At 43.7% G+C, this 12,603-nt stretch overlaps 1 protein-coding gene across 1 annotated transcript in view; it reads left to right on the top strand.

Annotated features, from left to right (window-relative positions):
* Positions 1 to 7,657, top strand: part of LOC135912099 (trypsin-like) — a 30,169-nt gene extending 22,512 nt beyond the window's left edge. Inside the window, exons 5-8 of the mRNA XM_065444481.2 lie at positions 1,306 to 1,438; positions 2,135 to 2,249; positions 2,716 to 2,867; positions 7,245 to 7,657. Coding sequence (XP_065300553.1) covers positions 1,306 to 1,438; positions 2,135 to 2,249; positions 2,716 to 2,867; positions 7,245 to 7,418 — 574 coding nt within the window. The 3' untranslated portion in view covers positions 7,419 to 7,657. The remainder of the gene's footprint in view (positions 1 to 1,305; positions 1,439 to 2,134; positions 2,250 to 2,715; positions 2,868 to 7,244) is intronic.
* The last annotated feature ends 4,946 nt before the right edge of the window (positions 7,658 to 12,603 follow it).

Here is a 12,603-nt window from a genome sequence, read left to right as displayed (position 1 = left end):
ATGTATGTGAAGCAGGTGCCTCTAGACACTCAATTTTCAATCACCGTCAATATATGAACGGCTTGTCATTGTGAACAACATACAAGCGTTTTAAGCTTTCAATACAAATCCTTAGTTCACTTTGCGTGTTGTGAAGGTGCACTTCGACGAGAATTCCAACGAAAACTATAGTGAACGAGAACTTCCAAGTTATCGCTCGCTGTCTAGCAAGAGTCACCGGATGACATATTCGCTGTCAAACATATTTCACAATCATGAGTTTGCGAGATGCAAATAAATTAAGAGCATAAACGAAAAGCTGTCACAACCCTTGACAGGCCCACGAAAGGCAGCGCATGAGTTGTAAAATGTATGCTTCTGCCACTCAACGACAAGCAATATTTTAGTGGGCCGTCATGGATAACTCAATATGCAGCAAGCATTGTCACAAGTTTGCAGCCTAGGAGTGCACCTAAAATACGGAATATTGTGGTCGCAATCACGACAACCCCGTACGAAACGCTTTGGTATACACTTCCAACGTAAGCCCCGCATACGCACCCTGAATGTGGGATTCTAAGCGAGAATAGAAAATTTATTGGAACGCAGTAAATGATGAAGTAGCAAATGGCTCTTTTGCGCATATTTATTCAAAGAAATCAATGCTGAGCACGTACAAGCGCTTCTTCTGGTGCTAGTCTACATAGATAGTCTTGACTGTCCAAATCACGCCACTCAGGCACAGGTATTCTGTCACGCCAAACCGAAACGCGCACATTTTCGCTGGCTCAGTCGCCACTCCCAAAAACACATACATTCGTCAAGCATAAGCGTACACGTTTGCGTTAATTATTTACATACAATTGCTCTGCGGTCATGAAGAGAAATAATAATCAGTTGCAATGACATTCAGAGGTTCGGAGCACTTGGTGTTTCGGGGTTAAAGTTCAAGCATGTGTTGCACCAATTCCTCAGATGATGTAATAAAGGAGTGCTCATCAGCAATCCTGCATTATCCGACCATACCGTGTACAGATTTCCTCCTAGGAGCTGCAATTACATGAATTTTTCGTGGATAAAAAAGGGACTCGTCAATGATTACAATCACTATTTGTGTGCTTTGGTATATCTGTTAGGCGAGACATATTATCATAAGAAAGTGGTCAACTGATGTTAAGAACCGCCAGCTTTTTGACGTGGGGCTCGTGTTCGTCAGCTCTTCATAGTGATTACAACTTCAAGAAAGGAATTTCACGATGCCATGCATTCTATTTGCTCTTTCTGTCCTTTGCGGCAACTAAAACCTATCGTCCGCATTATTCCAAGACGCAGAGAACCACTGGGTGCTATCATCTACTACAATGAGACAAGGAGAAAGCAAGGACCCCGGCGCAGAGCTGAGTTGTTCATTCGTCATCCTTCGTTCAATAACCCAGCGAACGACATCGGTCTGATAAAGGTGCGGCACCCAAAGGCGGCCTCACGGGGCTCCGCAAAGCCACACTATCGTGTGCACAATCAAATGAAATGGCTATTCAGTAGCTTGGAACGACATGAGCTAAGTGCTCGCATATTTGTTCTTGTATATTAAAAAAGCCGCGAAAAGAAAGAGTCATGTGGCAATGCCAGACAATCATACCATCCGTTTCAGCTTTTATCATTACTCTATGCAGAAAACTTTTTCTGCGAAGAGCAATAACACTTTTCGTGCTGCTGTTAGAAGTGCTGTTCACTACTAGAGCAATTTGCTATCTATACTCTCAAATGAGAAGAAATCATGGTTGGGCTAAAGCATCCCTTGAGTTATATAGCACAAAAAATAACTTAAGGGATGTTTTCTTCCTCTACTAAATACAGCGTCTCTTCAAATTAGTGTTTTATTATGAGAACATGGCGGTCAGTGTGAATTCAGTGAAATATGTTCTCTAGCAGCATGAGGCATACTTACAAAGCATTTTGAACGCTAAAACTTGGCGACATCAAGAACTTCAAGAATTATCAAATGTCCACAGGTCTTTCTTATTGTATGTTGCTTACCACAAAGACGCTCAGAGCTTTTCTGAAGAGGTGACTTTTCAGTTACTTATGGCCTCAATTATGCATCTGCATTCAATTGTGCTTGTCTGTGTGTCCAGAGTATTTTCTATTTGTGCAGTTGCGGCGCCCTATTCCTTTCGACAGTTTTGTACATGCTGTCTGTCTACCAATAAGGAACTTCAATCTTGCAAGAAGGCATTCTCTTGTAGCAGGATGGGGAAGAATAGCAGAAAGCAAGTATCCAATTTTGTGTGGTCATTTATTAGACCTGCAAACGTTAGAAACATACACCTGATTATCGTTTACGCAGTTAGCGTCAGCGTCTTACCATTCTTTTTAGTAAAATGGTAATCTTATAAGTAATGTTCTGTATAATCTTCGGCCGACTTGAGCAATACGCTTTATTGGAGTCTGTGTTTGCCTATTGCTGAACTAGGCATATCGTTTTTTGCCGGAACATTCTACACGTGAACGAGAATACAGCGAAGTTAGCACAATACAGTTGCGAGATCACGATGAACAAAAAATGTGTGATGAGCAGAGCATGTGAAGAACTGATTAGGTTAATGCCCTAAAAATGGGTCTCATGTCGCGGAAATATCGCTGTCTTGTAACCGTGTTGATTATGGACTTCAATATTGTGCCAAAAATACTCCTTAAGAGTGTATAAACTTCCGATGAAATGCGCTCATTCTTCAGGTGGTCGATCATCGGATGACCTCCTCTACATTACAAGAGAAGTGCTTCCATTTGAATTGTGCAAAGCAACTTTCAACAGACCGAGCCTGCTGAGAAAACTGCACAGAGGCAATGTGATATGCACATCGTCCGTCTCCAAAGACAGCTGTAAGGTATTACTGAAATATTTTAATGCTTTAACTAATCTTGTTGATGTTGCGTGATGCGAGGTTCACTTCAGCTTTCATGCGTATTCCTGCTGTCAGCACAAAAACTGCAATCCTTACAATTATACTGCTTGAACAAAGGAGTGTCAGTTGCATTTCTTCAAACACATCATTCCAGAAAAGTAATGAAACCTTCATTTCGAAATATATGCATTGACTTTCATTCTATCAACATACAATCAGAATTCGCGATATTAGAAATTGAACATTACGAGCAATTTTCACACCAATATGAAATACAATATGTCTCGAGGAGCAACTACTGGCCAAATTGCATCTTCACCTCATCACATACCCAAACAGTAGATGCACTAAAAGACGAAAACAAACATTTTTTTTGTTTCTGCCTATAGAAATAGCTGCTTACTTTCTCGACAATAATTCCTAGCACGCACATTGAAACGGATCAGTCGTCATCTTTTAGGAACAATAGAACTGTAGATAGCTAAGTTACCGTTGATCATGGCTTACAATGCATTATTTGAATGGGGCAATCACCATAATTATTTGTAACCAACCGCACTGGTTGCATGTGGTCGACATATGGGATATTGTTACCTTGCTGTGTCACTGTGACAGCGGCAAGAACGCATTTTGTGGTATGAAATGATGATAAACTGCTCGTGACCATGCTTGAACTTGGAAATTTAAAAACGTTTGAAGCGTATTAAAAATCAAGGGTACATACTTTATAACCAGCCATTTTCATGGTCATCACATAGTTGCAGTGACCTTGAAAGGCATAAAAGTTCATTTAAGTACTTTGTTTTGTGCGGTGCAAATCCCGCAGATAGTTCTCGTGTTGAATTGAATTGCTTTGTTCTCGACCACACGAAGCACACAAAAACAGTTCTTTAAGGTGCTGCGAAAAATGCAATGAGAATAAAGCAGAAACAGGGCAAATCGCAAGGCCCTTAAAAGCACTCATTGAAAAGCGCCACGTATGCAGTACATTTGTGGCGCAGCCTGCTGAAGCCTCGGGTAGATGTCCTTCAGGAACTCTTGTTACCTGTGCTCGAGTCCACTCAGCATCGAACAAATTTAAACGATCTGTATTGTCATTCTGAATGGCACATTCCTAGGGGCACTTGCTACTTTGATACTTTGCTACTTTGATACTTTGCTACCCGAGTTGGCATCAGTGACCTTCAGAACAGCGGCACACGCCTACTACCACACACACCCAGTCGCCCAAATAGGCATCGCAGAACTTCATCGAAGGTCAGCACCGACCGAATGGCACATACGCAGTGATCCATGTCGGCGTCAGAGTTCCCTTGAACAGCAGCACCTAGCGGGTCCCGCATCTACAGTAACCCATGCCAGAGTTAAAGAGTTTCATGGAAAAGCGGCACTTATGTACGCATTGCCACATAGTTATCCAAGTTGGTGCAGATGTTTCGTTTCGAACCCTGTTCCCTCAGCAAAGTACTCGATCCGCTACTCATTCAATGCATGGACTACCCCTTTACCCAGGTAGGCGCGAAAATGGTTCCAAAGAAACTCTCATACATATATACGAACCTACATAAGAAGATAGCCCCCGAAAAGCACGTCAAGTGCTCTAAAAATGCTTAAACTTTCCTTTACCCCTATAGTTGCTCAATGTTCTCACAGTGGAAATGTGTGTCAGCGTGGGCGCATGTACTGGACATAACTACTGCAAGAACTATGTTTTTTAATAAAACTCCTCAGTGGTTATCTTATGGTAGTCCGGATAGGGCAACCGCTTCACTAGCGCACTCATTTCATGGGAGTATGCTAACGCTTACACAATGGGACAATCCCAACTTATCCTGTCTTGAAAAAAGCTTTATAAGCATATTACTGTTTAGAGCAGCCAATACCTATCAAGTTTGTCAGTGAGACATGTCAACATATATATTTAAAGGCCGATGAAAAATGTTATAACGTATAATGTCCTTGTTTTCTTGCTTTATTTCCTAAACGTGCTCCGCACGTTCGTTACAGCAACGAGGAAATCAACTATACGGAAACCTATGAACAGCACACTAGCGAAGCAGTGCGTCATTGCAGCAAGATGGCGCGTTGGTGTAGTTTGCGAATGCCTACTGTGATTCATGAAGCAAAACATCTGACAAGTTCAGAAACAAACGGGCACATAAAAAGAAAAAAAAACACAAATGCATTGTTGCATACAACAGTGCTTAGCTGAATGCCTTCCTACATGTTCACAAGAAAGGCAGAATACGGAGCAAGATGTACTTGAGCGCCGACACAGGCATTCGCCATTGCTCTTGCTCTGCACCATTAACGAGGCAGCGAATCCGCTCGGCCCTACGCGCGCAGCATTTCACCGTTCTCTCTCCCTTCGTTGATCTCCCTCTCTGCAATAGAAGTCCGCTAGTTTTTCTTCCCTACTCTTCTCCTTCAGGCTGCTAGCACTGATTTATAGCGCCACGTGCCGGCGAACTAGAATAAAGACCAACAAACTAAGGAGAGGCTTTGTCGATGCTGTTTTGGGGCCGCGTCGCAGACTATGAAGCAGACGACAAGAAAAGAAACAAATCTGTTCTCAGCCTGACGGAAAAAACGGAGTGTGCGCTCCCTCAGCTGCGTCGTGAGTGTCACCAACATAAATTGATTGCTTTCATTTGGAACTATCTTGTCTCGAGCGATTGTCGTGTCCGATGTGGACGCGGCGTGCTGTATCCTTTCTGCCGTGCTTGGAGTCTTCACTTGGCGCACAATGGTTCCCTTGTGTTTTGTTGAAGTGAAAGATGACGTTAAGTCACGCATGGGATGGTTTTAGGTTGTTCAAGCTCATTCCATGGTGCCTTATTGAACTGACACTCTGTTTCGTTCTCGGATGATGCTGAGGGAGGGCGGGACAGAGGATATGACAACTTTCCTCTTCCTGTCAGTCGCGAGAAAGGGTTCTTCAATGAGTGAAGCACATGTTTTCCTAAGAGCGCCTCGAGTGCTCTAAAGAATCTAGGTGCGAAACAAGTGCCGATGAAAGTTTAGTCTGTCGATAGCGCTTTTCTATTCCGTTGCTGTTCACATTTAGGTGGTCTTCCCTGCGAAGATTGCGGTTTTTCTTTTTTTCAAATGAACGTTGCGCCGTGATGTGCTTGTTCAAAGTCTCGCCAAGTCTGAAATATTATCGACACTTTATTTTAAAGCTAGCGCGAACAGGTCACGGCATGAAGTTGCAGGAAACATTACCCAACTAGTTTGCAAGGATGGAATCGTAACCACGTTGTGCCGTAAAATATTGCAATTCACTTTGCAGTTGTTAAGCGACAACATTTATCCAGACTGAATATGGCAAGCGAGCATTTATCAGACACTTTTATTAGTTCAGTCGGCTATTTTGGTTCAGACAGCTCTTGCGATTTAGGATGGTATACTCAGTTATGCCACCGAAAGATAAAGAAAAAAATCAGTGGCCGTCCGAAGCTTCGCATACCTTTCCGGCTCTTTTTCCCCCTCTCTCCACTAGAGGAAATTATATTGCTGGCCTTAACTCCCGAAACTGCACTTTATCAGAGTTACTACTGGGGCGGGGGAGGGGAGGGGGGGCTCCTAATTAGGTTCGAACGAGCTTGTGAGCAAAGCAAGATGCATGGCCATTACTATTTATTTTCTCACTTATTTATTTATTTGTTTGTTTGTTTGTTTGTTTGCTTGTTTGTTTGTTTGTTTGTTTGCTTCTTTGTTTGTTTGTTTGTTTGTTTCATAGTTGTAACTTCAAAACGTAAATGTAACCCGCCGTGGTTGCTCAGTGGCTATGGTGTTGGGCTGCTGAGCACGAGGCCGCGGGATCGAATCCCGGCCACGGCGGCCGCATTTCGATGGGGGCGAAATGCGAAAACACCCGTGTACTTAGATTTAGGTGCACGTTAAAGAACCACAGGTGGTCGAAATTTCCGGAGTCCTCCACTACGGCGTGCCTCATAATCAGAAAGTGGTTTTGGCACGTAAAACCCCAAATATTATTAAAACGTAAATGTAGACTGCCAGAAGCGACCTAGGTTGTGAGGACGCTGTGTTTGATTTTAGCGGCGTGGGGATTCGGCGAGCGCTTTTAAATTGCGCGCCTATCTGAATGTAGCTGCGGCGGCTGATAACCGAACCCGCGACGTCGCGCCCGGCAGACCACCACCATGGCCACTGAGCCGACGAAGGGGGGGGGGGGGGGTAGGGTTCCAGAGTCTCTTCATTCTGCGCCGTCCGGAATGCGGCAGCCGGGACTACAACCCGTAGTGCTGCCCAGCTTATACCGAACGAAGACAAGGCAAAAAAAAAGTGAAAACGTTGATGTCAATGAAATTACAGCCTGCCCCAAAATTGTTGCAGGGTGACTCGGGAGGCCCGCTGACCACGTGGCTGCACGGAGTTCGTTCGGTGCAAGTGGGCATCGTGTCCTTCGGCGTCGGATGCGCCAGGCCCGACAAGCCCGGTGTATACACGCGCGTATCCGCCTTCGTGCCCTGGATAAAATGGCAGATCGCTATAAACTACGATCTCTAGCTGCGCTTTGTGAAACACGAAACCCCTCCACCATAGTGCCAATATATTAGCCTACAAAAATACTGATTAAGATGCCTTCTAGATATACAGGTGCAAGCCATGAGTCTGCAGTAGCGCTCATGTTCACACAGTATGCCCTAAATAAACAGACGTTTGACACAAGGAAGACAAACCGTATTCGTTTATACATTACAAAGCAAAATAAATTGGCCTTCTAACAAAACTTTTCTGCATTTCTCAAAACTGTGCCAATAAAATAGCACTCCTGCAGAGACAGTTGGGTTAATGCGTACCCAGTGTTCTTGAAAAAATTATAACTATTTGCGAGCGCAGAACATCTCCAGCAAGACGAACGGCGTTCAAAAGCCGTTTTCGCTGGCTTGGCTTGGCTTGGCCATAAACCACCGGTAATAAAATACAAGGTGACATTCTTCAACAAGATATAGCCTGATTGCAACTTTAAATAGTGACTAAAGTGACAAAAAATAATATGTTTGAGCTTCTACCGCCAAGATGTTAAGCTTGTCCTAAGGAACAAGGCACAACAGCGGCCATTATACAGATGAGCACTGCGAATAATCTTGAAATGGCATCGACAGCCGTGCACTAAAACTATTCAAGAAGACGCAGGTTGTGTTTAGGTACCGCATCAGCGACTTCAACAGGTGTGTTGCCATGTTTTAGCCAATACCTGACTTATCATGAAAGACAACTGCAGCTTAATTACCACGCGTTTCTTACTTCTCGCGGCAAATTTGCCTTGTAAGCGAGCAGCTGCAGTGCATTCTTTGACATTTTTACATTTCTCATCTTTCAGGTAATTATCCAACAAAACTACTCAATCGTTTGTAGGCAAGCTTTTATAGCTTCACGTACGTTGCATAGCCAACGATGTGACCTTGAAATACTAAACGATAATTTATGGTACATTACAAAGACAGTTTAAATCTTCATGGTTTCCTCTCAATTATAATGCCAGTGGGTAGAATACTGTTATTGCGTGCTGCTATTAGAAAACCTATTTTCTGAGGTCCCCGTTCAACACGTAGCATATTAAAAAAATAGACCTTCTGATTCATCGATAACTCTGCTGGGTTAGACCTCCCACCCGGTTTCTGCCATCGTAAGTAGGTTGCGTTAGGGAGAATGCGTGCGGGAATGCATTGATGCCAGCTGCAACTTCTCATTGGGCTGCGGACCGTCGGTTAGCTTTTGACGCTACCTGTCTCTTCTGCCCTCGCTCAGCTGGCCTCACCGATCTACTACCCCTCTAGTGGAATGGTCCCGGACTGCGCTCATCAAAGTGTCACTACCTATCAAAACTAGGACTACACCTTGGCGTCCATGTGTCTACTAACTGTGGACATGTCGTCCTTACCATACGTCCGTGTTAGACTTCGTGAGACAAAAGCAATCGTGCCATATATCATGCATGCATCAAGCATCTTATGCGGCAAGGCAAACTTTCCACAAAGAATATTAACAAAAAAACACAATGCAAGCGAAGGGCCCAAATGCCCTTAAGATTATTGAAGGATAACCATTTAAATCGTGATTCTTATTAATCCTCTGTGAAATCCTAAATTATATTTGAAAATTCAGTTAGAATTTGTTTGCTAACTGCCGAAATTATTAAAGTTACCGCTGCAGTAAAATATTGTAAGGGCATTCACAGTCAGCGCGCACAATTTTTTTGCTACCGTGTAAAGCAAATTTCTGTATATAACGCCGAAACCAAGAATATTCGTTCGCACTACAATCTGCCTGAAAGCAGCACTGAAGAGAAACATCCAATCGTTTTAGATGGACGTTGTATCCTTGATAAAGTGTACTTTCGTTAATTTCGCAGTTTTAGGCTGAATATAAGAAGAGGAAATGACGGTTAGTGTTCTATATTTCAATTTGACCCCAAAGCCTGTTGCCGGTACGTCAATGTTACGTCACGTATTTAAATGTATGTTCTAGTCACGTCAAGCCAACACATAATCACACCAAAGAAAGCAAAGCTCACCGGTTTTTTTTTTTATTTACATGTAGAAATTATAAATGGAAATAAAAGTGGACGAAAAACAAGAGGCTGCAGGTGCGATCCGAACTCACGTCTCCGCATTAGAGGCACGATGTTTTTACCGTTTGTCCGACTGCGGCGCCATTTTCCTGTTCAGTATATTGAGTATTACACGTGCACTAAATCTAGAACTGAGAGCGATAGTCAGCGCCACAACTGACAGCCATGGCAGCGGACGTAGAACATATTTTCTGCCCCCAGCTGCCACATGATGTATTAACTTTAGAGAAGGCAAATGGCCAATAGGCTTTCGTATGCTACCTGAAGGCACTAAAGGCTAAACCCCATGAGAGCGATCTTGTCCGCGACAGCGACGAGCAAAGGCTTCGAGTGACGGATCGGGCCGTCGCTTGAACAGATCGCTCGGTCTTGTCGCCCGATTGCTCGGTTCTCCAAATCTAGAATTCGTCGCTCTTCACCCAGAAGTTCTACGAGCGACTAGCCAATAGCGCGAAACCGGAACTGGATGTACATAACTCAAGTACTACCGATTGTAGCACCGAACGAGCAAACAATTGAATTTTTATAGTGCAAGGATAAGAACGTGCTGGAAGACCTTCAAAAATATTTTACGCTCCTTTTTATAGTAAAACGCGTCAACTTAAGTTAATAAAGCACGCGTCACGCTAGTTTCGGCACTTATATTGCTGCCCTCATACCGGCAACACTGGGGAGACGTTGCTCGAAGTCATCGCTCGCGTGGGGTACGACTTCTAGGCGACAAGCAAACGCGACAGCCATCTCCATCGCGTCGCTTGTCTCTGTCGCGTGCAAGATCGCTTGCAAGGGGTTTATACTTAAAGCTGTGGAAGTTGAGACCTTCGTTACGTGAGTGAATGTATGTTTTATCATTTCGGCCATTGGTATTCACTGAAAATTTTTCACATTTCCTAGCTTCCGTCTCTTTTTAGAATACACTTAGCATTTTAACGATAAAAATTTAACTAGACCGCAGAACATGGCGTCCAAATCATTGACGTCAAGTCGAGAATACCAAAAAATACCAAAAAAGCCACTCTTACCGCCGGCATCGCCTCGGGCATTTTGGTAGCACAATTCAGATTATTTTTTTTGTTTAGTGACAATTTAAGACAGCACCGTGGTACTAACCTATACCGTAAAGAGAGAGAAGCAAGTGATCCGCTGACCCGGAGTAATCGCATGCAACTTTGTCTTGTTCTTTGGCTATTGTACACGGTAACAAATGGGAAAGGTTCAGGAAAGAATATGATTTCCACAACTGTATACCCTTAATAGGACCTGAAACTACACAGGAGCATAATTTTAATAACCTTCAAGTTCTTGAAGTGGTTAAATTATTTTACATTTGTCTTGCTAACCCACCTTAAATCGATCACTTGTGCCTAAATCTACGCGCTTTCAAAAAACACGTGTTACAATATTGGGTTACGATCGGACGAAGGAGGCCTCACGGTGGGACTTATCATCCAGAAACAAATAAGAAAAAATGTCAGCTTCAAAAAAAAATTAAAACTGTCGCAGTTTGCAGTAATGAGCGGAGGTGGCCCCTGTGTTACAGTGCCTGGCCATCGAAAATATTTCTTGTGAACACCTTGTGCAACGCTACTCGCAGAGGTACGTATATGTAAACCAAGCGTTCCTATATTATATAGGTAATGAAAATTTAAGTATAACAATGATATAGCGTCTTGTTTAAACTGATAATACTACTGCATTCTTTGTATCTGCGGTATTCTGTCATTGTCACATGCACTAGATTCGCTCCAGCATTTCATAGATCCACGTATCAGGTATAATGCCTATAATTTCTGACACAAATGAAGGTAATTGGGGCTATACATTAGGCAGTTAACGCTTTGTCGGGCCGATTTTCATGTGTTTCTTGCACAATTGCAAAACAATCGAACATAGACAACCAGTTCGTTAGCAGAAGAAGTCTTTCTATTCGCCATCACTTCGCGGTATCAGCTACTTAAAGCTGTGCAGGGTGATATGGGCTGGACTAGTTTTGAATTGAGGGAAGCTCGCAGTAAAATTGAGTGTAAAGAATGGCTGAGGAATATGGAAGAAGGTAAGTGGGCTGGGAGAGTGCTCAGGTATCTGTACACGACAAACATTAATTCACAGTGGAGGAAAAGAACTAGGAAGCCTACCAGCAAGCATGCGGCCTGTAGGGTGGGCAACACAGCAACAAAAATGGTGAAGCGGAAAGTCAGAGAGGGGGAATTATTCTCATGGGTGGCGGCAATGAAAAAAAAACCTGCCATAAGTAACTACTTAAGAGGGAAAAACAAAATCAGGAAAGAAACCTTTTATCAGGAAAGGAATCAGGAAAGAAACCAAACGGAAGCTCATTACAATTCGAAGCCAGATCGGGATGCCTTAGAACACGCACCTATAAAGCGAGATAGAAGAAGGAAGAAGCATGTGTTTGCTGCAGTAAAGCTGGGGAAACGACGGAGCATGTTTTATTAGAATGTGAAGACGTCTACCCAGCGGTCGATTTAGGCACCACTAGCCTCCTTGAAGCCCTTCGGTTCAGCGGAAGCAGTGGTAAAGCAAACATGCCCAAAATAGGCATTAGTAATAGGCGATTGGAGGATTGGTGGAAGAAAAGTAGGGAAGCGACAAAAGACGGAGACGTACAAAAGCACAGGTCGCAATAGGGGATCAGAAAATTTGGGCGTGGTAGTTCACAGTGTTTTTTTTCCTTTTTTCATTGCTTAACTTAGGTAAGACATTAGGCAGTATAATAACAAGAGCTTGGTGGCGCAACCCACCGCCCCGTTCCAAAGGGGGTGCTCATAAAATCCCTCCATCCATCCTGTGGTAGAGGCGACCGGAGGCGAAGGTGGAGAAAAAAAAAGAAAGCTGTACTTGCCGAGAAGCGTAACAGGCTGTCAGCGATCTTTCGATGCTATCGCGTTCCACTCTTAAAGACGAAGCTAAAGCGCCTTCCAAATTTTTATACTCCCCATACGTGGACCGATCCCGAAGGTAGTGCAATGCTGGGCCGACCCACGGCGGAGGTGAAGCAGGCGTTAAACACTCCTCATAAGTGGGCCGATACCAAAGATAGTGCAATGCCGGGTCGACCCGCGAAGGAGGTGCCATTTGCCACTAAGGGGCCCACAT

Source organism: Dermacentor albipictus, chromosome 10, assembly GCF_038994185.2.
Source record: "Dermacentor albipictus isolate Rhodes 1998 colony chromosome 10, USDA_Dalb.pri_finalv2, whole genome shotgun sequence".
Taxonomy (NCBI): Eukaryota; Metazoa; Arthropoda; class Arachnida; order Ixodida; family Ixodidae; genus Dermacentor; species Dermacentor albipictus.
The sequence above is the reverse complement of the archived record's forward strand: the minus strand, read 5'-3'. Positions and strand labels throughout refer to the sequence as shown.